This window comes from Diospyros lotus, chromosome 2, assembly GCF_014633365.1.
Source record: "Diospyros lotus cultivar Yz01 chromosome 2, ASM1463336v1, whole genome shotgun sequence".
Taxonomy (NCBI): domain Eukaryota; kingdom Viridiplantae; phylum Streptophyta; class Magnoliopsida; order Ericales; family Ebenaceae; genus Diospyros; species Diospyros lotus.
The window spans coordinates 17171860-17197575 of NC_068339.1; the positions used below are offsets into that span (position 1 = coordinate 17171860).

Sequence of the window (25716 nt, forward strand, 5' to 3'; positions counted from 1 at the left end):
AAATTCAAATGTTACATGTAATCTATTAGTGGTGTCAATTGAGACCCAACAATAATTTCACGAACTCGTTGCTGATTAGCCAACGACCACTGAGAAATTTTGTGTCCCTGGCTTTTGAATTTCAATAAACCTCTCTCATGTTATAAAAATTATATAAATAATTAATAAAATTATAATAACTAATTAACATATAAAATCTATTTTATAATACATTTCATAATCCAATGTATCTTTCCAACCTAGATGCCAAAAGCAATATGATTTTGAAAGCTCTTTAAAATTGATGGATCCTCAAGGCCTCCAACAAATGGTCCCAAAATATCTTCTTCCAATGAGTGCTCACGAGCACTAGTAGATGGTTGCTTAGCAGCACTAGTAGATGGTAAGCCCAAAGCAACTGCATATGACTATTCAAGAAAGTCTCTCAGGGGCTAATTACCATGAGACTCAACCCTTCTTCGATTCTCCGCATGGAAGTTGTCGGATGCTAGCGAGGGAAAGATGAGCCAACTCCCTGTGCTCTATCTCCTCGAGTGCATACCATACTTAAGAAAGATACTACCTATTACGAAATAAAACTAAGATAGTGTCAAAAATAAAAAAAACAATTAGACATTTACAAAAATTTTAATTAAAAAAATAAAAACTTTACTTATTTTAAATAAAATACAAATATTTTTTAAAAAATATTTTTTATTAAAAAAAAGTTAAACAATCGCGATCGTTGTGGAACTGTCGAAGTCCCCGACCTCCCGTTGTCAGGGGCCTCAACAGTGGGAGGTCAGTAGGTAACCAACAAGAGTCCCCGATCGAGGGTGGTAGGGGACTCGAGGAACCCCCGACTGCCCAAGGTCGAGGGTTCCTTGCACCCCAACGAGCGGCTGTCGGGGGTTTGAGAACCCCTCGATCAGTGGCGATTGGAGGTTCCTCGAATCCCCGATTGTCGTCAGGCGATGGGTCGACTTTTACCCATGACCGATCCATTGCCTAGGAACACCAACCCAGCTAGAAAAACACACCAAATACAAGATTAATCACACTTACCTCTAATTTTGCAGTCATCTCTTCTGAAGCTTGGTTCCCTTGAATTTGTTAGGGTTTTAGATTAGTGTAAGGAAGACTCTAGTGAGTGTGAGAAGAGGGTAAGAGAAGAGAAGAGATAAGATTAGTGTAACTAGAAGGGGAGGATAAATTTTGAATCTGTGGGCTGCAATGAGAAATTGGTGGTGATTGCAAGAGTAAAAATACAAATTGAGTTATTGTGGGCTCTGAAGAGCAATAATGTGGGGGCTGTGGATAGAATTTTTCCAATAGAATGATTGCACGAGGAATGGGTATTTGTGCATTCTATTAGTAATACAGTTGACAGTTCAAACTGTACATAATAAAACATTTTTGTGCACAAACCCTACAACATCACGCCCAGCCCCAGCCCCCCCACCCCCCCCCAAAAAAAAAAACTCAACTGAAAGACCTTAATCTTCATGGTCATTCAATGGCTTCACAGTTTAATTAGTTGCTCAATGCCTTGACCGTGTTATCTTCCTTGCTGTTCTCCTGAAGACCCTGTGGCCTGTAAGTGTACCTCCTAGCAACAAACAAATACATGATGAAATTGATCAAGCTGACTAGAGAAAGCAGCCAGTAGAACAGATTCAGATGGTTCCTATTGATGTTGTTCCCAGCCAGCCATCCTTCACTTCTGGTCCTTCCCTTGGTTGCACTGTTCACTATCTTGACCATAATGGTGCTCAAGAAATACCCAACTGCCATGGAGGACCAAAGAAAGCAACTGGAGATGGCTTTGAGTCCTTTTGGTGCTTGCGAGTAGAAAAACTCAAGAAGCCCAACGTATGTAAACAAGTCGGCTATTCCAAATATAAAGTACTGAATCGATAGCCAGAAGACGCTTATGGGCAGTGGCTGTAAGATTGGGATTGCATCAAGCATGCCATGGTTTCGAGCCACCTGTTTTCGTTTCACTTCCATGAGCCCGGCGGCTGCCATGGATACCGATGAGAGGAGAAGGCCGACGCCGACGCGTTGAAGGTGGGTTATGCCGGTAGGGAGGCCAGTGATCCGCCGGGCAAAGCGTACAAAGATTTTGTCGTAAATGGGGATTAGGATGACGAGGAAGAGAACGGGGATGATGGGGAGTGAAGCTGCTGGGATCTTGAAAGAATCGGTGACTTTTGTGTCCATGGTTATGCCTTGGTGGACAGAGAAGGTTTGGAGCTGAGCTAGGCAAAGGGTCATTATGATTGTGCAGCAAAAGATTGGAAGCATGGCTAGTATTATCTTTGCGTTTTCCACTTGAGTAACTCTGCAAAGTTTCCATGGACTAGGATTTTCAGGGTTTCCAGATTGTGTTGAAGGTGTTTGGATGGCTGCTTTGTCAAGGAACCTGGAAACAAGTAGGTAAAAATGTATCAGTGCTAGTCAATCTTGAAACTCAATTATTAGATAAAATTCTCAAAAATGCAAATTTGTCTGACATAGAACCCAATCTGATTTTGATTAAGGATAGGGATAGGGATAAAAAGGTACAATTTTATTAAGTATAGTTATTGAACGATTATCTCTCAATAATAATATGAAAGATTATATAATTTTGTCATGTGTCGTAACTTGAAAAATAAAATTATCTAAAAGTGGGTGACCAGTTATTTGTATGAGAATTGCGAGGATTTACAATTATATATGCTTAAAAATTGTATATATAAGAGTTCGAGTGGATTCCTTCTATTATTATTCTTTAAATTTTCTGTGTTATTATTTATTTTTTTATTTTATTTTTTTGTGATGCGTGAGATCTTATCCTAATGGTACTACTCATGCGAATGCATTTGATTTGAGGATAAAGAGAAGGAAATAACCGGAAAGCATCACTGTGGGGTAGAAACTCAGTTTCCATGGCAGCAGCTTCTTTGTCCCTATGGATCTCATACAGCTCTTCAGGATCCTCGGGCAACTGAAGCTTTCTGTTGCATAAAGCAGCTACATATACCTGAAAACAACACGCAAGAGTATAAGTAAATGTTGATTTAATCTACAAATTTGATTATCTCAACGATCACCTATGCTTGCATATACCTGTATGATCTCAATGACAGGATTCGTTGCTTGAATAACATGAATCCTGTAGAGTGGAAATCCGCAAAGAAAGAGAACAGCTCCCACGAACATGGCAAGGGATGAGATTCCAAGCCCCAAATCCCAGCCCTTGTTGTCTTCGACCCAGACAATTAGGGTTAGACTAACTACTCCTCCGACGCACACCGCCAGTAGCAGCCAGTTGAAGAAGCTGGAGAGGCCTTTGGCCTCTTCAGGGTCTTTCTCTTCAAACTGGTCGGCGCCGTGCGACGGCAAGGAGGCTTTCACCCCTCCGCTGCCAAGCGCCACCAAGTACAGAGCCACAAAGAGCAGCACAGAGTTGGTGCCTCCGACTTGAGTGCAGTTTCCATGCGGATCGAATATGTTGCACGGAGCTGGCTTCAGCTTCGGCAAGTGAGCTTGTAATGCTAGCAATCCAATTCCCTATAGCAAAGACACAGCAATCGTTACGCTCAACACCGTGAGTTTACCCAGTTTACACCTGACAGGTGGTGGCTGTGAGTTTTCCCTCGTCAAAACGTACCTTGAACTCAAGACAGAAAGAAATGAAGACAATTTTGGATCGGCCGATGAAGGTGTCGGCGAGGAGGGCCATGAGAATGGAGAGAATGTAGCTGGTGCCCATGAAGTTGGTCAGCTCGTTCGCAGCGTCGGCCAAGTTGAAGTGCATCACCTCATTGAAATATGTCACCAAGTTCACTGCCAGTGCCAAACTTGCCATGTTCTCGAAACCGAAGGCCACTGCACCAATCATCAATAAAACCGTAACCGTGCAAGAGTCAAGATATAACATTGGACTCACCCAAACTAACTAAAAATTTTGTGAAAATTGAGAACAAACTGCAGCTACCTAATATGAGCAAAGCAGTTTTCTTTCCTCCATGTTTGTCCTTACTGGCTGCTCTACCCCTCCAATCCACCTTGCCTTCAATAAGCTGATCAGGCTTTTCCTGCAAACGATTTTGAGAAATATAAGGTTACTAAACTGGAAAACTGAAACTGATCGATGGATGATAACAAGGCAGTTTATGAAATGAGACGAAATCGAATTGAAGTATATTATACCATAGCTCTGATGATGAGGTTTTTAAACCTAACCGCAGGAGAATTGGAGCTAAGGTAATTGGAATGGTGGAGGCTAAAGAAGAGATGTGTTTATATATGGGTTTGAAAGTTCCATTCACGAAAACAACTCCCTTGTTTGCATGTTAATGTAACTATGTCGGATTAACGTTGCCAACTTGGAAATAGATGCTGATGATGAAGTAGTCAATGCTGACTAATCATATGTGCTATATAATAATACAACTCAAAATCATAAGTTACCATCTTAAATTGTTAATCAATTACTGGAATGAGCAGCTTAAATGGGAGTTATTAGAATTACATCATTTTTTATGAAACTCTTAAGGGCAAGTAATTATGTCTACCCCTTTTGAATCAGTCATCCATCGGTCTCTTATTTGTTACTCTTATTACCAACATGGATTTTTTGTTTTCTTAGTTTTTTTCTTCGAGGGTTTTTAGTTTTAAGTTTTTGCACTTACCATAGTACGTACAAATCCAAATTAGCAATGCCATGCAAATCCAAAACTAGATCCAAAGTGCAGTAACTTTGGACATTTGAGCAGGCAAAAATTTAGAAGTTGTCTTGTCCATCTTATAACTATATTTTGTACTAAAAGTAGTATTGACTTTTTCAAATTTTGTCAATATAGTAAAGTTACTCATGTATGATCAGATCACATGTTTTCAAATTATGAAAGTAGTATCTTTATAAGTAAACGTAAGGTTACATATAAAAGTTAATCTTTCCTCTAAAACAAAAAATCTCATACAATGAAAATATTCTTTTTATTTTAAAATATAAACAAACTTATAAATGAACAATTGATGTTTAACAAATGTGAAAAGGATGTTTAGGGCATATTATATTTGATCAACAAAAGTAACATTACAAGAGGAAGCAAAATGGGGTCTTGTCCCCATATTTTGTCCCATTGCTTTGAACCCATCTCTTATGGGCTCCTTTCTTTTGGACTCGATTAACTCTCTCCCTTTCACAAATAATTAAGCAGCCTTCTATAAGAATCTACGTAAATGTTAAAGATTAAAGTATGCTTTAGAAACGTTCAAAAAGGGGGAGCAAGCTTTTATTACTGCAAATGTCAATTCAAGAGAAATTAATTAATTATATATAGATCAGCCCAAAGCTTAAAAAGTATGAAGTTACGTAAGAAATGTGATGGCTGTTGTTATTTAGTTAAAAAAAGAAACGAATATGACAATCACTTCACTTTAATTATATTGCCAGTTCACTAGGTCACAGGAAACAAGCATCAAGAGATCCCCCATATTGGAATTCTTCTTGTCGCCTTTCCAAACTAGGTTTTATCGCCATTAACAATGGCGGATCTCGGTGTACTCCAACAGCCGGCTGAAAATTCTTTTTCCCCTACACTAGTGTTTAAAGTGCAGAATTCTTATTTTTTCTCTTTTTCCAGGTTAGAAAGCGTGATTCTGTTTTCTTGTTCATGTTGTGAATACTTTCCTAGATTTGAAGGACAATGCCAGATTTTGAATGGAAGCTGTTTCAAATTTGTTTATATGTTAAGTGTATTTTCCAAAGATGTTTATATGTTAAGTGCACTTTCTCTGCCACGTTCAAAGAAAGAAAGGTAATTAATCTTTATTTAAAACTTTGCTTAATAATAAGAGAATATAATGACTTTCTCTATAATTATGGTTTAAATGTAACTGAAAACGAACTCATATACAAATTTTTGTGTCTACCAAGTGAGCATAACTCATATGTCATTGCATACCTTTAGATTTATTTATTGCACATCTAAAAAGTAACAAATAAGAATTCTCATCCATAACAAAAAATAAAAAAAAAATGAAAAAAGCAAAGAAAAGTGAAATATCGTACTTAACCTTCTGTTAATTATTTACGAAAGACTTTCTATAAGTCAAACCATTGATCTTTCGATCACAAAACATTACTAATGCTAACTCACCTACTCATAAAAAACCATATTGTGCTTTCAAATGCTTTGATGCAGCATTTACCATTTAGCATAATACAACAAACAGGGTCAGGCCGAGTTCAGGAACAATATATATATATATATATATACATAGAGAGAGAGAGAGAGAGAGAGAGAGAGAGAGAGAGAGAGTTAAAAGAAGACCATCCACTAATTTCAATAACATGGCTACACACTCCATTACATCACGGCTGAAGAACTGAGCATATCTTACCAACTAAAACGTGGAAAACAAATCAAAGAAACCAATCTGAAAGAATATAACAGTAGCAACGGAACTAATGTACAGAACATAGAATGATATCTGTGCAAAAAGAATGTGACTATAGGTTCTAGGGAGAGCCTAGTAGGAAAGCCATAAAAGAAGCCGTCTCTATCAATAGTTCAACAGGGAATACTTCACTCGTAACACAATCTTCCCTTTATCTACCCCAAGCTTTGCTCCGGTAACCAACCAATGACCTGGAACATCCTGCGGTCCCTTCGACATTTCGGTCATGTCCACGATTTTTGCCAGTTTGCTCGAGTGGCCTGAACTGTCTCCTCGTTTATCATCAGAGTTCTCATTTGAAAGTGACGTAGAAGCACTAGTGTATGCATTGGATGGGCTGTGGTCCCATACAGATCGCCTTATTGTGCATCCCGGTACCTTGGAGAAGAGTAGTTTAAGGTGTAGTACACTCTTTGCACCAAAATCCCAAACGCCAAGTTGAGCCCCCGTCACAATGTGTACACCAGACAGATCTCCAATGCATGTCTCCGTGTGTTCAATGGGCGCAGTGCTAACATGGGAGAAGTTCTTCCACTTTATCGGCTCAAACCAACGACTATCCTGTTCCTCGGGACCTTGCCACTTGGGTGCACCTATGGCCATGTGCACGTCCCAGTGAGGTTGAAGAATCTTTGGAAGAGACACCAGGTGCTGCAAATGGATAGCAAGCCGGTTTTGCTTACTGCCTTCTAGCCTGAGTCTAAGCCCAGTAACTGGCTTACGCCCAACTGTTACCTGCAGTATCACAAGCCCATTTTGACATAGAAATATAAAAGAATTTTGATCTGATACACAAATTGTCATTACATATTTACAGTTCTGTGTTCTGATAGGAAAGGCAACAAGTTGCTATGAATTACAGATGAACTGTTCAAACTTACCTAATTACGGATTATCAAGCAAACTAATAATCTTTCCTTCTTTTCCCCTTTTTGGTTCAATTTCTATCAGCACTAGACAGTAATGACTCCAGAAACAAAAGATATATCACAATTTAGAAATATGCAGTTCCCTTGCAGATACATTAAATATCTTTTTGAGATTCTAACTCATAATCAGATATCACACACAACAGAGGTAAAGGGTACCATGTAGTTACCTGATCTGGACTTATATAAAGCTTGGGACCCATCAAACTGAACTGAAGGGATGGGCAAACGGGCTCCTTTCTTTGAATGTTACTCTGTTCTGGAGCCCAAACTCGAGTAATTTGGAAGTCCAAGAAATACTGCAGATCTTCAATTGGGGGCTTGTCTGAAAAAAATAAATAATAGACAATCAGATATGGTATATCAAAAAAGAAGGAAGTATGTCAAATGTATGTGAAAAGTTTCAAAACAAGAAATATTGAATGTGCTCCTAAATAAAACTAAGACGTGATTCACAGCCAAAAGAAAAAAAACTAGGATGTGATTAGTGTTTGGGATATTACATATCTCAAAACTTGGTCATTCTGATTGACTTCAAAAAAATAAACTAAGCACCAAAGGCAATAATAAAACCAGCAAACCATGGACCTTACGAGATAAGTTTTTTGTGTCCATAATAACTAAAATCTAGTCAATTTTCAGTCAAAAAGGAACACGGCCAGGTATTATCCTGCTCAATGCAAACAAATACATAATTTCTGAATACCAGATACCCTTGAATCTATGTTCTAGATTTCCGTTATCTATTTAAATGAATTATCTTTAGAATAGAAATAATAATACACAAATAAAGCTAAAAATTTTCTAGGATAGCAGATCAAAAGAGAATTCATGGCATTTGGGGCTATATATAGACTATTTTTGAATGACATGGTTCATAAATTAGTCCAGTCAGGTACAATTGATTTTAGAAGGATATAGCAAGCAGAAGAGTTTTTTTTTCTGTTTTCTCCTATGAAACTATTCCTCCTGACATCAATTTTGGTGTGGGATAGGTCTTTCTGGAACATAACGGCTGATCATCTAACTATTCTCACTCAATTAGCAGGGATTAGAAAAGAATGGGAAAATTTCATCTTCTAAGATCATCAGTTGCAATGGGGATTAATGGATGATAAATGAGGTCTACCCCTCAAATCAGTAAAACAGTAAAGTGTGAGATCTTACACTCCAAGTACAACTCAATTGCACGCGTCAAATACTTTATTCCAGGAACCCCTTCAAGAAGAGAAACAATCGGAGCATATGTCATGTTAACCACATCTGGTGCTGTTTGTACGGTCTCTGCCCACTTTCCGTGGCTCTGCTCAAGATCATCACCTCCTCTTCTTCTAAAAATGACCGTAACATCCTGGATCAACATCCCAGAGTTTTCAGACTTTTAACCGCCCGCCTTTCCTCCAACAGAAATATTGTCAGGAGAAATAGGGATATGTATGAGAAGGAAGATGCTTTATATATACTAATTTTCAGATTGATCAGGGACCTACATTGTTACAAAATTTTCCAGGTTGAAATAGGGTATAACAGATCAAAATGCCAGACTGACCTTATCCTTGTATTTTAGTGGAGCAGCAGACTGGTTTTTCAGGTCTGAGAACCTCTGATCTGCAATGTCTTTCACATAATTCTCAATGTCTGCCACTGACAAAGGAGATGACCGGTGCTGCCTGACATAAACCACATCTCTTCCACCAATTGTTGCAGAAGTGACAATATGGGTGCCATAATTTTCAATAAAGCTGAAAAAAGGAAATTACAAGCCATATGACTTAGATCTGTTCAAGTGGAAAATAGAGACCAGAAAATGATTGGTCTTTGAGTGATCAAATTTCTTGTACTTCTAATTTGAGTGGAAATCCACAGGTACTTGCAAAAATTTCCAGTATCAGCAGAGGAGAGGATACAAGTTAAATCCATCTTCAAATGGTAACACAGTTGATTTCAGAATTGATTTTTCCTTTTAAGAGTGGTTTTCACTAGGAGTGCAGAAATAAATAGGGGGCTTGGACAGATCAATACTGAGAAGATGTGGAGGGTCTAGATCACCTACGAACCATGGACTCTAAAGTTAAAAGTTAGCACTAGTGCACTACTTTATTGGATTCTTTCCCCTCTCGAGAGCTATTGTATTCACATATCAAAAGGCAATTGAGAAACGTATTAAACATGTAACCACTTCCAAAGGACAAGCCACAAGGTTCTGATGTAGATGATCATAAATAGGCATACGCATGTATAATTTTGTTCAGGATGGGATCTTGTCACAGAGCTAGAATCACCTAGTTAAGTACTGAAAGCAGAGTTTGGTCAATTGTTTACCTTGCTAAGGATGCAGGATCCCAAGAGTAAGGAACCGCACGTTTGATTTCCTCGGTCAATTTTAAATCTGTGTTCACTAACTTAACTTTGTATAGGGGGATGACATGTCCAATCATCGCAAGAGATTTTGTAGCCGCTGCATCAAGTTGCCAGCAACCAGTGAAATTGAACATGGCATTAAAGCCTCCAAGCGGAATATGTCCTGAAAGACCTACCTTCTCATTGTAGAATTTAGCCATCTGAAATCTCATGCATGAATTATATTAGAAACAAATACTGATAACTAGAGTAAATTTCAATGTTCTTTCCTAGAATCGGGAGAAACTGAACATAGAGGCATATCATACTTCAAAGGTAAAAGATGGATATCAACAAATCAAGAATCAGCAAACAGGAGTATGGTTGCATATATAACATGTGACTCAATCCTTAAATTTTCTGTCTTCCAGTTTACCTGAACCTGTCCATGTAAGTCAGTTCAAGGATCACTTAACCATGACAGGCCATACACTCTCATTCATCAGGAGAATTCTATGATGTGATTACCAAAGAGCAAAGCAGAAATAGATTTAGCAAACAGAAGCGGGAAATACAATCAAAAAGTAGAGGGGAAATACAGAAATAAGAAACAATTGAGAATCAAATAAGATAGTTAATATGAACCTTATAAAAATGAAAGACCTTTCCCAATGTCAAAACAAAACTTTAAGGGATCTTCTTAAGAATTTATAACAATAATATAATGAATATTTTAATAAACTGTAATAAATATTTTATTAAAACTTACAGAAAATAAAATGAACATATCCAAGTTCCAAACAATTCTCTCAAAGTCTCATATAGGCTGTCGTTAAGGTTCTTTTCCTTTTCTTTTCTTTTTTTTATTTTCGAGTTTCTCTTTGGTATCTCAAGGATATCCTAAATGTTTCTGAAAAGTTTTATTAAAATTTTGTACCCCTACCGAAAATGTGCTTCAATGGAAGGGTTTCCACACCCTTTTTAAGTTTCCTAGTAAGAATGGTATCTCATCATCACAAGTCTTAATCCTACCAGGTGGGTCAGCTTCAAAGATTCTAGCTCTTTAGTCGTCTCTATCCATGGTCATATCTTCTATAAGGTCATTATTTCCCATGTTTGCCTAAGATTTCTCACCTTTTTTTTTGTTTTTGGGTAAAATACTACATAGGAAAGAAACAAAGCATGATAAAATTATCATATTTTATTTCTTTCCTATATTGAGTTGGGAAAATTATATTTCAATGACTTAGGATTATAAATAGGATAGGGTGTTGATCTTTGATATGTTTCCTAATTAGGTAGGAATTATAGTATATATAAATCCTTTTGAGATGTATTACAAAGCAACCTTGATTATTGATATTGAATTTGAGAATTGATTTGAGTTTAGTTTTTTTAGTTTGTTCTTGTTCTTCTCTTGGTTATACATCAATTGGTATCAGGGTAATAAACAGCTAATCAACACAAGAACCCAAAATTCATTCAAGCTATAGTAATCGAGCAAGAATATGAACCTGCAACATTACTTGCTCAGCTTTTTCTTGGGGGGAGGGGGTTGTTGGCAAAAAATGACAATAAGTAATAGGTGCACTGGAAATTGGTGTTTTGGAGGCGAATATGGTATCTTTGGGAGGAAGGAATTGCAAAAGTAGAATCCAGCTAGAAATATTTGTCATCTTGCTTGCATTATTAGTTGTCAGTGCAATTTGTAACTCCGTCAATCAGAAAAGAGTCAATTGCTGAGGTTGGGAATCAGAGTTCAATTTGGGAATGAAATCAAATTCCAGAGATGTTCTCTGCCTTCAGCAACATTTCCATGTAAAGCAACTCTGATCAGAAAGTCAAGCAGTGGCGTCTAATTGAAATAGTTCCATTGTTCGTCATCCCCAATCTGAAACATTCACCCTATGCTATAATTCTCCCTCTCCCTTCATTCAAGCCATGAGTCTCTTCAATTTGAGTAGGAAGGGCATTTCAGCCAAAGAAAAGTGCATCTTCAGGAAGTAAAGGGCACAGCTAAGGAAGCAAATTGATGAAACTTTAGGCAGTGGAAACCTGAGGGAAGTAATAAGACTTCATCCTGGGGAGGATCTTAATGAAGGGCTGCAAACAGTCTGGACCTGGCCTGGGTCCGACCCATTTGGTCAGGTCTGGTATTATTTGCAAATCCAATTACTCCGGATCCAAATCCATTCTGATTAGATTATATTAACGGACCAGATATGGATCTGTTAGCTCCAAGCCAATTACTCAGTACCGGACCCATTTAAAATTAAATATTTTATTTATGATATATTATACATAATATATAATAGATAATATAAAAAGATAATTAACTAATTTCATTAAGAATACTAGCCACACATGAAGTTACACTCATTTCCACTACTTCAGTAACTTCACACACACACATTCTAGAAACCCCAGCCCCAACCCCAAATGTCTCGATCTCTCTTTCCAACAGCTAACAACAAACTCACACCACCACTCCCAACCCTTGATCTTGAAGCTTCGTTGCTGTCTGTGCTTACAATCCACCTGCCTCTCTCAATCTATCCACCTCTTTGCCTCTCACGAATCGTGAATCTCAATCTCTTCACCTCTTTGCCTCAGTTGATCTCAAACTCTCACCTCTCAACTCCTAGATTCTCACAGCTTTCTCAGCTCTCAGTATGTTCTTGATGTTTTGTTAGATATATTTTATATTTGTTGGATTTCTATTATTTGCATTTATGTTTTCTACATATGGTTTCTGTGAGTTTGGATTTGTACTTGATTTCAAATTGAATTGCATATTATCAGCAGCTGTTAATAGGGTCTAGCAGTTCCAGAGATGGATCTAGATATCAGGACACATCAGATAAACGGATTGGTACTTGGTCCCCAAATCCTAATCGGTACTCAAGTCTGGATCAAGCAGTTCTGATCCAGATCCTGCCCATTTACAGCCCTAAATGAAGGGCTGGCTGCCAACACTGTGGACTTCTTCGATCAGGTGAATTTGCTCTGTGGTACCCTCACAGAGGTCTGCACTCCAGAAAACTGTTCTACAATAAATGCAGGCCCCAAATACAAGTATAGATGGGCAAATGGTGTGCAAATCAAGAAACCAATTGAAGTTTCGGCTCCAAAATATGTTGAACATTTGATGGACTGGATCAAATCTCAATTGAATGAAGTATCTATATTTCCTCAAAGGCCTGCTTCTTTTCCTCCCAACTTCAGGGAAGTTGTAAAACCCATATTCAAACGCCTGTTCAGTGTCTATGCTCATATTTACCATTCTCACTTCCAGAAGATTGAGAGTGAAAAAGTGGAGGCCCATCTAAATACCTGCTTCAAGCACTTCATACTATTTTACCTTTGAATTTGGGCTTATTGACAAGAAGCTGGATCCACTTCAAGAGGTTATGGACTCTTATCATTGTCCCTTGCTAAACCATGTTGGTCTATTCAGAGTGGAGAATCAACTTGAATAAGTAATGCTGATCATAAGAAGTTGATGTGCATCAAAGGGCTAGGAAATTTAAAGAAGATGACTCTGCCATCACTCAACCTGAGTGTTTCCCTAAATTACATGCTTGAGCTAGTGGCTCATTTTCCATCATTTGTAAACATGGACCTAATTCTTATTAACTTGATTTACTTAATAATATGAATATTGGTTTTGTTTTCATACATGGAAGATTTATCACCTTACCGAGGCACATTCGAGCCTCCTATGTTGCCTACCAGTGTTCCTATAAGTCACCATGTTCCTTGTGCCCCACACCTACAGCAACAAAAGGATGTGACAGATCTTGTGCTCGATGATGAGATTGCTCCATTTCATAGAGATTATCACAGCTTCCTAGTCAAGTAGAAGGATCGTCTGAATCTGATGCTACATGGATTATTCAGGAAGATCTTCAAGTCTTGGATCCTAGGCTCTGCGAGTGGCAGCACTCACAATCCAACTAGTCAAAGCTGAGTTTTTTCCAGACAAGAGTCATGATCCACGTAGCAAGGAGGGGGAGATAGAGTAATTAAATGTAATAGGAAGGGAGAAATAGCTATTAGCAGTATAGGCGGTAGAGTATGCTGTAAGGGGGGTACAAGTTTGTTGCTGCTTAGGCAGGTTGTACATTCCCTAGCTGTAAGCGGTTAGCTGCACATGGGCAAGGAATCCAGCTATATATTTGGCTGATCCTTGCCACGGATGGGTATGAAATATTCTAACAGAATTCTGACATTCTCTCTCTCTCTGTTCTCTCTTCCTCCCTAAATTTCTCTCCCTATCTTCATTCTTTCTCCTTCGAACAGTCCACTGGACAAAGGAATTCCAAGTCAGGTCCCCGGGAGCTGACACCAAGGAAGAATGATGTAGGACATGAAAGGAAATATTTTAGAAGAGATTATTCTAGAAAAATATTTTTTCTATAAAGTAACATATTTTGTTATTTGTTTGTTCTTTCCTATGTAGTTATTGAAAGATTAGGGTCTCTTCAGTTTCAGAAAACTTTTTCTAATTTTTCAACTCCAATTTTATATTGAATGATCGAATTGCCAACAAAGAAAATAAAAAACTCAATTTTCTAATTTTTCAACTTTATACTACAAATTGGAAAACTTCAAAAAAAAAAAGATGTTTTCTTAATTTTCTAGAAATGAATGTTATTGCTTTTTGAAACATGAAATGTTAAGAGCATATTTAGTTGTAAAATGGGAGTTGAAAATTAGAAAATGTTCTCCACAACTGAACAGGGATATTTCTATAGTTTTGGAAAGATTATATTTCCAAGATTTAGAATTCTAATTAGGATAGCATTTTGATCTTTGACATGTTTCCTAATTAGGTAGGATGTATAGTCTATATAAATCCTTTAGAGATTTATTATTAAACAGCCTTGATTATTGGTATTGGTTTGAGAATTGATTTGAGTTTAGTTTTTTTTAGTTTGTTCTTGTTCTCTTGGTTCTGCATCAAGTCAAGCACCAAATATTAGATCCCCAAGATCTATTCATCATACCAATTCAATTTCCTTGACTTATATGTTTATGAGAAGACTAATATGGTGTAGTAGGAAAAGAAATACTAAACCTATAAGACTGTGAACTCAAACAAAAACCCCGCACTGCTAGTGTACAGCTGCCTAAAGATAAAGAGGATAGAAGCCAAGGTATTTCAAAACATCATTCATGTATCAAAGATGAAATTAACAGTCAAAGATGATTGACTGCAAAAGATGGATGTATCATTCATCTGTCCAAACCAAAATTAAAAAAAGGGTGTCATTCAAGAAATGCTACAAAGAAAATGCTCCAATTACTAAGAGTGTGTATGAAGATTGTTTCAGAAAATTCTCCATTAATCAGAAAATTCAAAGATGAAGAAGAAGAACAGAAAACGAATTCCTGGAACCCCTTTCTCGAACTATAAAAGTAGTATCATGAATTGCACACCCAAAAGTACACAAACAATGTTCTCAGAGTGCCAATTAAATATCAAAATAACATAAAACTAAGCACAAACTTCCAGCTGCTCAGGACAGTTTCTGCCAAATCAAGCAAGCAAACAATATAATAACTGATCATTAACCATATCTGCCTCCAGGATCGCCCATAATTAAACAGCTTTAAGCAGTCTTGTTCTCAAGAGAAGGCCCTTTCATTGTCTTCTTTATACTTGTAAATACTTTAACCTTGGGATGGACTTGAGGGTCTAGCTCAAGCTTGAAGACAAGGGATTATAGTGAGGGCTTGAAATGGGAGAACAATTTCAGTATGTCTATGGATCATAAAAAAAGAATATAATGCTAGGAAAGTGCCAGTTTCAAGGCTGAAACAAAGAAATGGCACGTTAAAAATCCTTAACAGAGCATTTTCCTTGACAATCAAAAGAAAAAGGGGAGAGAGAGGCAACTATGATTGAGCCAAGGATAATCAGCAGAAACTGAGGACAACCCATCAGACATCCTCACCCACATGTTTTGCCCTATAGTTCTTCAACTAGGCAAATAGAAGATATTTGGCATGAATAGTTGAAGGAAATTATCCGAAGAGAAATTGGATTGTGGGATGTATGACTTGAACTCTTGATTGATCCTGCAGATACATGCCCTTATCTGTCTGCCACATTGAGATTAACAACCAAATGTGTCTTTGTTCCAACCACTGTGTAAGTAACCTACAGTGGATAGGCTGAGTCATTTGAAGAGAATCCTTTCTATTACCAGATCCAAATCATGTTGTCCATAAGCAGGCTCCATAAGATCCAGAAGAGTAAGTGAAACTGATAAAAAGTACTCATAATTATCTCTATTTCACTTATTTAAATTGGATGGTATGGAAACGCATTCATTTCCTATGCGATGACAAAAATCTACCATACTATTGAAGTGAACCACTGGATCTATTGGAGAACAAAGACCAGACTACATTAGTATTTAGTAACAAGGAAACCCTTTAAGTATGCAAAAAGTTTTGAAATATTAGGGAGATAAGTATCAATTGCAAGGTCTGATATGACCCTAAAAGCACTTGATCATATCATGATCAGCTTAGTAAGCCTAATTAGTTATTGAGTATTTACTTATAATAACAATAGAATTCTTTGCAATAGATAATTGCAACTCTAGAAAAAGAAATTTGGTAAAATGTTTATTGTGCAAAACCATTCAAATAATCTCCTTGTGTGGATATCTATCAAGTAGATTGTAAGGACCCAAGGGTTTACGAGAGCAGTAATTCTAATTTTCTTTCCTTTTCTATTATAGATATTTGTCCTTAGCTATAGACAGTTATTCTTATCGTTGTAATGCACGTGGGTGCATGTGGGAGACTATTAGGCTATATATAAGCCACAGCTAGAGGAGGGAAGGCATGTTTGAATTAATAATTGAATACTCTCATTTCTTTCTCATCAATTCTCTCTCAATTTCCCTCTAATCTCTCTCTCGATCCCTCTGATTTTTCTCTAATCTCTCCCTTTCTCTATTTGTCCATTATCTCTCTCTTTCTGTCCAATTCTCCCTCCAATCCTTTCTGTTCTTGGTCCTAATTTCTCAGATTCTCCCAATTTTCAATCCAAACCCTAGGATAAACCCTAGATACAACAATTTGGTATCAGAGCAATCAATCCTTGGTTGTGGTTTCAATTCGATTTGAAGGCAGGTGAAATTAGTTTCAATGATTAAGGTCCAGATTGTTAAGGCTTGAAGGCAACTTGGCCAGGCGGTTCCGACGGTGTTTCCGGTGATTTGATTGAATAGCGAACTCCAATGGTTCAATGAATTCAATAGAATCAGAAGTTCTAACAATTGACCAAGGCGACTTCCAGAAACAATTCAGACAGAGTCGCTTGAATTCTAAAGCAACTTGAAGTAGTAGAGACTTGGAATTTAATTCGAGTACAGGAGATGATTGACTCTCAGAATTTGATTTCGATTCATGAAGGGTGATTGATGGTTGATATCTAAGGCTAAAAGTGGAAGCCGAAGCAAACCAAAAGAATTTTGGCTATAGATTCTACTGCGATCACAATCAGAGCAGTTGTTCCTCGGCTGTGAGTTCAGAAATTCAATAGTGTGATTCCATTTTGAAGAAATCAAAGGCAGATTCCAAGCAAAGCAAATCAGTCATTGGAAGCCAATTCAGATGGTGATTCTTGGCTACTGATAGGCGATCATTTCCAATCTGTTTTTGAAGGTATCAAAGGTTGCTTTCTCAGCCACAACGGAACCAACGAACTTCAGCTACTGCAGTTCGGATGGAAGGCAACCTCATCCATTATCAAAACTGATTGCACAGTGATTCAAGAGATTCCAATAAGAAGTCCAATGACTCATAGCAGCGAATCAGTAAAGAGAATTCCACAAACGGTGATTCCAATCGAATTCTAGGTTGTGAGAAGGGGAAACAAGAGGTTGATTTCGACTTTGAAATCTGGATAACTTTGTTCGAATTGGAAAGGCAAAGAGGAGCGAGTGCTCCTCGTCTATTGAATTGCATTTGAGGCGAGTATAGGAGAGTATTGTTGCAAGCAAGCCAGGAGGTGGAATCGAATCTAATGCCTAGCGATTCATTTTGATGGGAATTGGAGGTCGCTAACTGTTGCGAGGCAATCGTTTATCTTAGGCGACTATTGTGAAGTGAATGCAGAGGAAAAGTAATTCCAGAGGCGGATTCCTCCGACTTCTCCTGCTCCTTGATTGTTAACAATCTAAGTTGTTCATTATTGTCAATTTCAGGCGAATTCTAAGACTACGTCAGACCATAACCAATTAGGTCACATAAAGTATTGAATTCAAGATGTACAGAGCTCTTGTTCCTTGGCCTTCAACTTGTTCTGCTCGCAAGATTTCTACCATGGTTAATAGCACACATGTGAAACAATTGGAGACTCAATTGCAGTAGAAGAATGCTACGGTTTCAATTGGATACAACAGAAATCATGAGGAATTTGGCCAGAATCGTGAAATATGGGAAAAGAAATTTGATAATAAGTTCAGTCAAATGCACAAGAAAACAAGTAGTGTGATGCACGAAATGTGTGAAGAAATATGCTCTATGTTATGCGAGCAGCTGCAAGAGTTTGCGATGATACTATCTAAGAGGTATTAGGTCAGCATTCCTGCTGAATTCTTTGATAAGCCGGGAAGAGATGTTTCAGATGACCATCTCAAAAGTTCTAATCAAAAGATGATTGATTCAGACAATCAATCATCAGGATCGAATTACCATAACAAAGAACTCTTGGAGGAGAAAAGTGTTGAGAGTGAGCCTTTGGAATATTTCGGTAAACAAAAAGAAGAAGGTGTTGCTGAATTACCGACATGGGATCAGGACGTTCTGACAAAAAAATTAGTCAATGGTGAGGAAGCTAGTGCTGGAGACCTTCCACGAGATTATGATTTACAAGAACCGAAGGAATGAATGAAAGTGAACCAATCAATGGTAATTCAAGATTTCAGAGATTAAAAGAGATTGGACAAGGAAATCCGTGTGGATCACATTTTACAATTGCAGGAAACTGGTGATTCAATGGGTATGCAGGCTATAAATCAGATTGGAGATGGGAACTACTATGAAGATGGCTTTCATGCATCTAATAGTCCAGACAGGGATATTGTTTCATCAGATAATCTAGCTATAAATCATGTTAGGGATGAAGGTCATGATGGAGACCATGTTATAGCCATTAAGGAACCTACGGAACTTTCTCATCCCTTCCTATGCAATCAGTATGTCCAAACAAGAAGGGAATTTGCAGGGATGGACACTGGGACACCATTGGAGAAGAAAATTATGGAAGATAAATCTTGGGTGTACAACAATGAGCGGAAAATAACTTGGGAGAACAGAGTTTTCTGCTTTTTTATTTGTTCAAATTTCAGTTGGTGAGCAGCAATGTCAGATTGACTCTTGGTTGGCAAAGAAATTTGAGTCTCTTACTATTACTGGAAATGGTATGATTGGACATATATCCTCAGTTGAAATATCTTCTAACGTTGTAAAGGTGTGTAGATTTGATAAGGAAGTATGAGGACAACATGTAATTGGAGGACAGCTACAGAAAAGAACTAAAGCAAGCTTTAAGGTTGGAAACAAGGTCTTGTACAAGTTGGACGATTCAATTTTTCAAGGAAGATTATGGTACTTTGTGCCAGTAAAGCAAAACACTACTCTAGAGATGTCTAAAAGTATGGCTTCAACAAAGAAATCTCTATCGAGGTTTCAGCTAAGGGAAATAGCTAAGGCTATATCTCCAATAGGATTGCTATTCTGCTCGCCAAGCTAAATATAGCAAGCCAAATGCAAATTTCCACCTCCAACACTGCTCATAAAAAATTTGGTGAAACGCAAAACCATCACTAGATATGGCGATCGAAATCTACCAAGCCATTCTCACCATCTTTCCCCCACAACAGCCATCAACATTAGAAGAGGCCGACCAAACTCAAGGAAGACGAAATTGGCTGGAGAAGAAAAGTTGCAGACGCGGCGACCAGCAAATCCGGAGAAGACAAGTTGCAGGCGCAGTGGAAGATGAAATCAAGGGGCAACCACCAGAGCTAGTGGCGATGGCGACTAGTTGAAGCAATGGCGGCAACCATAGCGACGAGTAGAACAAGCGACGGCGAGTGCTTGCGTGGCTTGCTATTAATCGTCTTGCACAAATTTGGGTTTGTGATTTTGGAGATTTTTTTATTTATTTGTGTATTGGATGAATGATATTGTGTATTTGGTTATTGATTTGTGTATTAGATTATTGATTTTGTGTATGTGTGTATTTGATTATTGATTTTGTGTATGTTTGTATCTAATTATTTTGTATATTTGATTATTGATTTATGTATTTGATTATTAATTTTGTAAATAGAATTGAAGTTTATTAATAAATAAATGAAATAGAGAGTCAAATAGAGAGTGTGGTTGGAGCAAGCATAGTTTTCGAGGTAAAATCAAAATAGAGAATGAATTGTTTATAATATAATAGGGAATAGCATTGGAGATAGCTTAAAGGAGCCAAAAGTTCTGCTATGGAGAACAAAGCTCCTGCTGCTTTGTTTGTTCTCATTCTAGCTGACCAATTAGGATTTTTGTCTACTATAATGAAGGATGGAGTGATTATTGGAATTGATGTTGCAGCAACTCCTAGTTTTGCTGCTCTTAGACATTTTTTGTTTGGGTATCCAAAGTGAGTCTACATTACTCAATTGTTGCATCTGCAGGTTATTGCAGATATTTCTGCAGTAGAGAAGGGCCAATGGTTTTTCTAGAATACATTAATTGCAGCTATGGATGTGTGTCTGCTTTCCTTACTTCTATTAGATGGTGATGAGCTATTAAAGGAAGTCATGAGCATAATTAGTCATCCCTCTGGACTCCAAACAGCCAACATCGAAGGAGCAATGATGGGAAAAGTTGGTGAGAACAGCAATCTGCAGGGTTCAGCTGCTCACTTTGACCAACGGAAAGTGATTGATTTTGGTTGTGTTCCAGTCAAGATGTACATGAGAGCTACTACAAAGTTGTTATGCATACAGAGATTTTCCAAAACTTTTCCATCCAAGCTGTGGAAAAGAAGGAAAAAGCATATTGGAAGTTGTGGAGGTTTGGCATTTCTTGGGAGCAAGAAATGTTTTAAGGTGGGGGGAAATGTCAAGACCCAAGGGTTTACTAGAGCAATAATTGTAATTTTCTTTCCTTTTTTATTATAGATATTTGTCCTTAGCTATAGGCAGTTATGCTTATCGTTGTACTGCACATGGATGCATGTGGGAGGCTGTTAGGCTATATATAAGCCACAGCTAGATGATGGGAAGGCATGTTTGAATTGATAATTGAATTCTCTCATTTCTCTCTCATCAATTCTCTCTCAATTTCCCTCTGATCTCTCTCCCAATCCCTCTGATTTCTCTCTAATCTCTCCATTTCTCTATTTTGTCCATTATCTCCCACTCTGTCCAATTCTCCCTCCAATCCTTTCTGTTCTTGGTCCTATTTCCCTCATATTCTCCCAATTTTCAATCCAAACCCTAAGCTAAACCCTAGGTACATGACATAGATTTTGTATGTAATGTATCTTAGGTTCCTTTGATTCTTATACGGGCTGAATAATGAAAAATTATCGAGTTCGGTTCTTTCATGGGGCACTATAAGAACTCAACTATCCATAAAAAAAGTACTTGAATTATCCTGCATTAAGAACTAAATCAGCTAAATGGGACATAATTGTTATGGAGAACCAGGATGGCCCAATGATCTTTTATATTTTTTCTAGTAGTAATTCTAAGTACCATTGCATGTAACATAGGTTTAGAGGTTCTAGAACCATCAGTGAATGGTTAACCAACAGATCCATTTGCAAGCCCTTCGGAAAATTTACCAGAATGGTATTTCTTTACCTTACCATATTTCAAACACTTCAGACAGCACCCAATAAATTATTGGGCCTTCTTTTAATGGTTCCAATACCCACAGGAATATTAACAATAACAATAACAATAACCATCTTTTTTTATTGGTACAGCAATGCCCCTTTGGCTGGGTATTGGTGCAACATTACGCATTGATAAATCCTAAGAACTTAAGTCTTTTTTAAATTGATTGATCAGTTGTGAAATAAACTATTACAACATGTGTCTCTTGGCAGTAATTGCTTCAAAGTGAATTCTCCCTACATACACCTATTCAATTAAATTCAAGATCAAGCTCAAATATATGGATTGTGCAAAAGATCTAAAATACCCATTTTCATCTTTTTTTCTAGAAAAAAAAAAATAAAAGATGAAATAAATCAAACGAATTTAAAACTTTGTTTTCAGTAAATCAATTTCAAAATGCTTTTCTAGAATGTCAAATAACGGTTTTACATCCATGCAAAAATATTCAACTTTCATAAACTCTTCTTGAGTGTTATTCAAAAGATATAATATTGGACCTCTTGAGACAACTATAGATTCCAGGAGGCAATTCCAATTGGTCAATAAATATATATTTCAATGTCTGTTTTTCCTTAGTTTAGCCAATTTATCATGAAAGGTAAAAGCAGTAAAGTAATTTTGTGTTGATTGTCATCTAACTGTGAGTTTTCTTCTATATGTAAAAAAACGAATAAAAACTGATTAGTCATGGCAAGTACCATGATCACCTTGCCTATTAAAAATCTCCAAACCACCTTAGGATCTTAGCCCGCTGTCACCTGCTAATATTTTTTATGCCTTTGATTGTGTTTGGTGGGGCCAAGATGGTGTTGATCAGGCTGAGATGGGAGCTAGCCTAGGTGCAAGGCCAAGTTGGCAAAAGGATGATCAAGCCACAATGGGAGTTGGCCTATGTGCTGGGCTCAAATTGCGAAGGAAGGATCAAGCCAAGAGGAACCCATGTGTTAGGGCAAGGTGGGGATCAAGCATACCAAGCCACGAGGAGAGGGCTGTGTTGGGAAAGGCAAGGATTGAGGGATCAAGCCAAGGGAGGAAGCCCATGTGTTGAGCAAGGTGAAGATCAACTGGAGCAAGTTGATGGGGCAAGAGAGCCCTGGAGAGATCAAGGACGATCAAGGGCGAGCCAAGCGCATTAGGGTGTTGCACAAAATGAACAGGCCATGTGACGAGTGTTGGGAGCCACCTTGGGGCAAAGGGGCTAGCCATGATAGGGACAAGGCATGGCAATGCCTTGAGGAGCTTGTTGGGGTGCAACCAAAGATAGCAAGGAGGCTTAACAAGAGATTGGAGCTGTAATGGGCAAATGTCAAAGAAGGATGGCAAGCAGGCCACAATGGCATGCATGGGTGAAGCAAATGGGAAGCCACTGTGCACAAACTGTGGCCCAGGCATGGCCCAAACATGGCCCCATGTCTTGCCAGAATGTGCATGACAGGCATATTGGCTAAGCGGTGTGAACAAAGCCTGGGAGCTGCTAGGAGATGATGCAGACATGGTGCAACCAATATTTACCAAGAAGGCTCTAGATGGTCCCAAAGGATTCTAGGGGTGGCTAGAAGACTTTGGACTATTCTAGACTATTCCAGATTATTCTAAAGTATTATAGTAAGTCCTTTTGTATTCTTGTGTCTTCTATAATATATGTTCTAGAGTGTTCTAATCTCTTGTAGAAGAGTCTAATAATGTGAAGAGTTATGTAATAGTTGGTTAGTAAGTAGTAAAATATTCTAGAGTCATTAATAGTAGATTGTTCTAGAGTGTAAGGTGGATGTCTATAAATACTTCCACCCTTCTCATTTGCAATCATCTAGAAATTCTAGTAAAGAGTCTTCTTTGGATCCTAGTTGAGAGCTTCTCTCTCTAAGAGTGTTTCTCTCTGTAGAATTGTGGTTTGGCTGTTCCTTCATTCTCCAAGTCGGTTGTGCAAGTGTGCGAAAGGCTGACCTAGCCTTATCCAATCAAGTGACATCAGCAAGGTGTCACACATCCTAGCATGGGAATAAGTTGGGGCATGACACCATGCTCTTAAGTTGGCAAAGCCTCATGAATGTATCTACTTAGAAAAGCAGAAATAACCCCAACAGTAATAACCTTTCTCTCCACCCACATCTTACCATGAAGTTTCTCAATTTCAACAACAGCAAGAATAGTAGTCTTAAATGGACCAGTGAGTTAACATGTCAGCAAAGACTACAACAGCCCCTATTGAGGATGTCAATTTCTGCCCATCATAACCCCTCTCAGGCTTTCCCAAGGCTATGTTTGGTCTAGGTCTTCTCAACCAAAAGAAAAATGAAGTTACTTGTATACTTGCATATGCAAACATAGATCATTTCCCTTCCCTTCCACAAGATCTTAGTTCCAGACATAGCACAAAGGATGCAACCCAATTCAATGGTCAGTCATCCCATCTCTCTCAGTAACCCCATATAAATAATCCCACTAGAACTTCTGGACATTTGAGATATTCAGCACAGAGCCCATCAAAATGCAGTTAGGTTCTTAAAATGTTACATATTCGGTAACCTTTTAATAGTACAATTCATGAGGAGTCGTAGTCTGGTGGCAGGCTGGTGAGGCCGAGGCCTAAAATTCAAGTCTTATGAACCTCAATCGCTCCCCCGCTGGGTCCCAAGTGGTATAATCTTACCAGAGAAAAAATAATACAATTCATGACGAAGACTGTTACATAATTCTTAATCGAGACCAATAGAAAGATGATGATAAAAACGAAAAAAAAAATAAACAAAATCGTACCAACTCCCTAGACCTAGTCCCAGGAAAATGAAAAAACAGTTGCAAAAAGGAGGGCTTCAATGGCAGTCAAAAACCTGTGTCCTAATCTGGAAACACACTCAAAACTACTTTCAGGGCCAAACCCTAACCAAATCAAGAGCATCAAAACCCAGAAACAAAAAAAAAAATCCCAAATCCCAGCAAATCATGAACTAAAGACCCAAAACTGAATCAAACCGATGAAAACAAAAACCCAGGAGCCGAATAGATCGGGAACTAACTGACCTCATGGAAGCTACAAACAGAGTTGGAGACAATGCCCCTCTTCTCTCTAGAACACTCGATATCAACAGAGACATTTGGAACAACGAGGCCGTCAGAAACTTGGAGATCCTTCGTCCGCTCTTCATCGAGGTAAATCAAGCGAGACCCCGGAGCCCCTTTACAGTACAGAAGTCTGATATCGGAGGTGATATCAAAGCCGCGGCCCAGGGCTTGGATTGAGTTGCAGAGAGTGGTGTAGAGAGCATCGGAGACGGAGCTCTCCCTTGCTGATGGGTCTTCTTCCATGGAAGCACCCTTCATGGACAAGAGAGGCGGATTTGGAGAGCTATATGCTTTCAACAATGATTCTTCAATAGGAAGATATACAATGTTGTTGTGCGTTGGAGTGGTTTGATTTGGTTTGAGTTTTGTGGTTGGTAGTGGGGCAAAGGTTGGACTTTGAAATTAGGTGGTTGTTTGTTCATCCAAGGCAGGCTGGCTGGCTGGCTGGCTTTGCTTTTGACTGTAATAATGGCAATCGACGCGTTGTCTTCGTGCGTCCAGGATCCCAGTTGACTGGTCTCCTTAAGATCCTTAAAACCAAAACTAATCTCTCTGTCTCTCTCGTTAGCGGGTGAGACTGGGGATTGAGGTTAGATGCATTGAATTCCAAGGGGAAAAGGAAACCAATAAGTAACTCTATTATAAAATTATGGTCGTCTCCCCACCAAGGATGATATTTTGGACTTCTTCTAAATATGCTTTCATGTTTTTTATTCAACCATCTTAAATACCGGCTTATCGGCCATTGTAGTAACTTCTACTCTTAACACTCTTGCTATCACAAGTTTTTTTTTTTTTTTTCTTAAATTCTACTTAATGGTCACCCAAATTTTATTTTATGTAAAATATCACACTTCACAACTGAATTTGAGATTTTTAATTATTTTATATATTTTAAATGAGTCAGAGTTGAGTCGATTTTTACTTATTAAATTTTGATTTATTTATTTAAATTTTTTTTGGGTGTAAACTTAAACTGAGTTCAAATTTGAAAATTTAATTCACTTATTTATAAGTCTGTC

At 38.0% G+C, this 25716-nt stretch overlaps 2 protein-coding genes and 1 pseudogene across 2 annotated transcripts; 1 reads left to right on the forward strand and 2 right to left on the reverse strand.

Annotated features, from left to right (window-relative positions):
• Positions 1-1495: 1495 nt before the first annotated feature.
• Positions 1496-5129, reverse strand: LOC127794675 (protein NRT1/ PTR FAMILY 4.5-like). The gene is made up of 6 exons (XM_052325922.1): positions 5073-5129; positions 3965-4064; positions 3638-3855; positions 3094-3537; positions 2877-3007; positions 1496-2404 (listed from the first exon to the last, which is right to left on the reverse strand). Exons 1-6 carry the CDS (start codon positions 5127-5129, stop codon positions 1513-1515), a joined length of 1842 nt encoding a protein of 613 aa, XP_052181882.1. The 3' UTR covers positions 1496-1512.
• Positions 5130-6296: 1167 nt separating this feature from the next.
• LOC127794334 (MACPF domain-containing protein CAD1) lies at positions 6297-25204 on the reverse strand. The gene is made up of 6 exons (XM_052325345.1): positions 24653-25204; positions 9687-9925; positions 8914-9106; positions 8532-8715; positions 7535-7689; positions 6297-7170 (listed from the first exon to the last, which is right to left on the reverse strand). Exons 1-6 carry the CDS (start codon positions 24950-24952, stop codon positions 6541-6543), a joined length of 1701 nt encoding a protein of 566 aa, XP_052181305.1. The 5' UTR covers positions 24953-25204; the 3' UTR covers positions 6297-6540.
• On the forward strand, positions 11646-13183 carry LOC127794006 (MOB kinase activator-like 1B; annotated as a pseudogene).
• Positions 25205-25716: the final 512 nt, after the last annotated feature.

Coding starts and splice junctions, on each gene's coding strand:
- LOC127794675 (XM_052325922.1), bottom strand. CDS start 5,129: ATGGGTTCAAAGCAATGGGACAAAATATGGGGACAAGACCCCATTTTG. Junction 4,065..5,072: donor ACCCCATTTTGCTTCCTCTT/GTAATGTTACTT, acceptor AATCGTTTGCAG/GAAAAGCCTGATCAGCTTAT. Junction 3,856..3,964: donor AACTGCTTTGCTCATATTAG/GTAGCTGCAGTT, acceptor TGATTGGTGCAG/TGGCCTTCGGTTTCGAGAAC.
- LOC127794334 (XM_052325345.1), bottom strand. CDS start 24,952: ATGAAGGGTGCTTCCATGGAAGAAGACCCATCAGCAAGGGAGAGCTCC. Junction 9,107..9,686: donor GATCCTGCATCCTTAGCAAG/GTAAACAATTGA, acceptor TCCTTTTTTCAG/CTTTATTGAAAATTATGGCA. Junction 7,690..8,531: donor AATTGAGTTGTACTTGGAGT/GTAAGATCTCAC, acceptor TATTTTTTTCAG/ACAAGCCCCCAATTGAAGAT.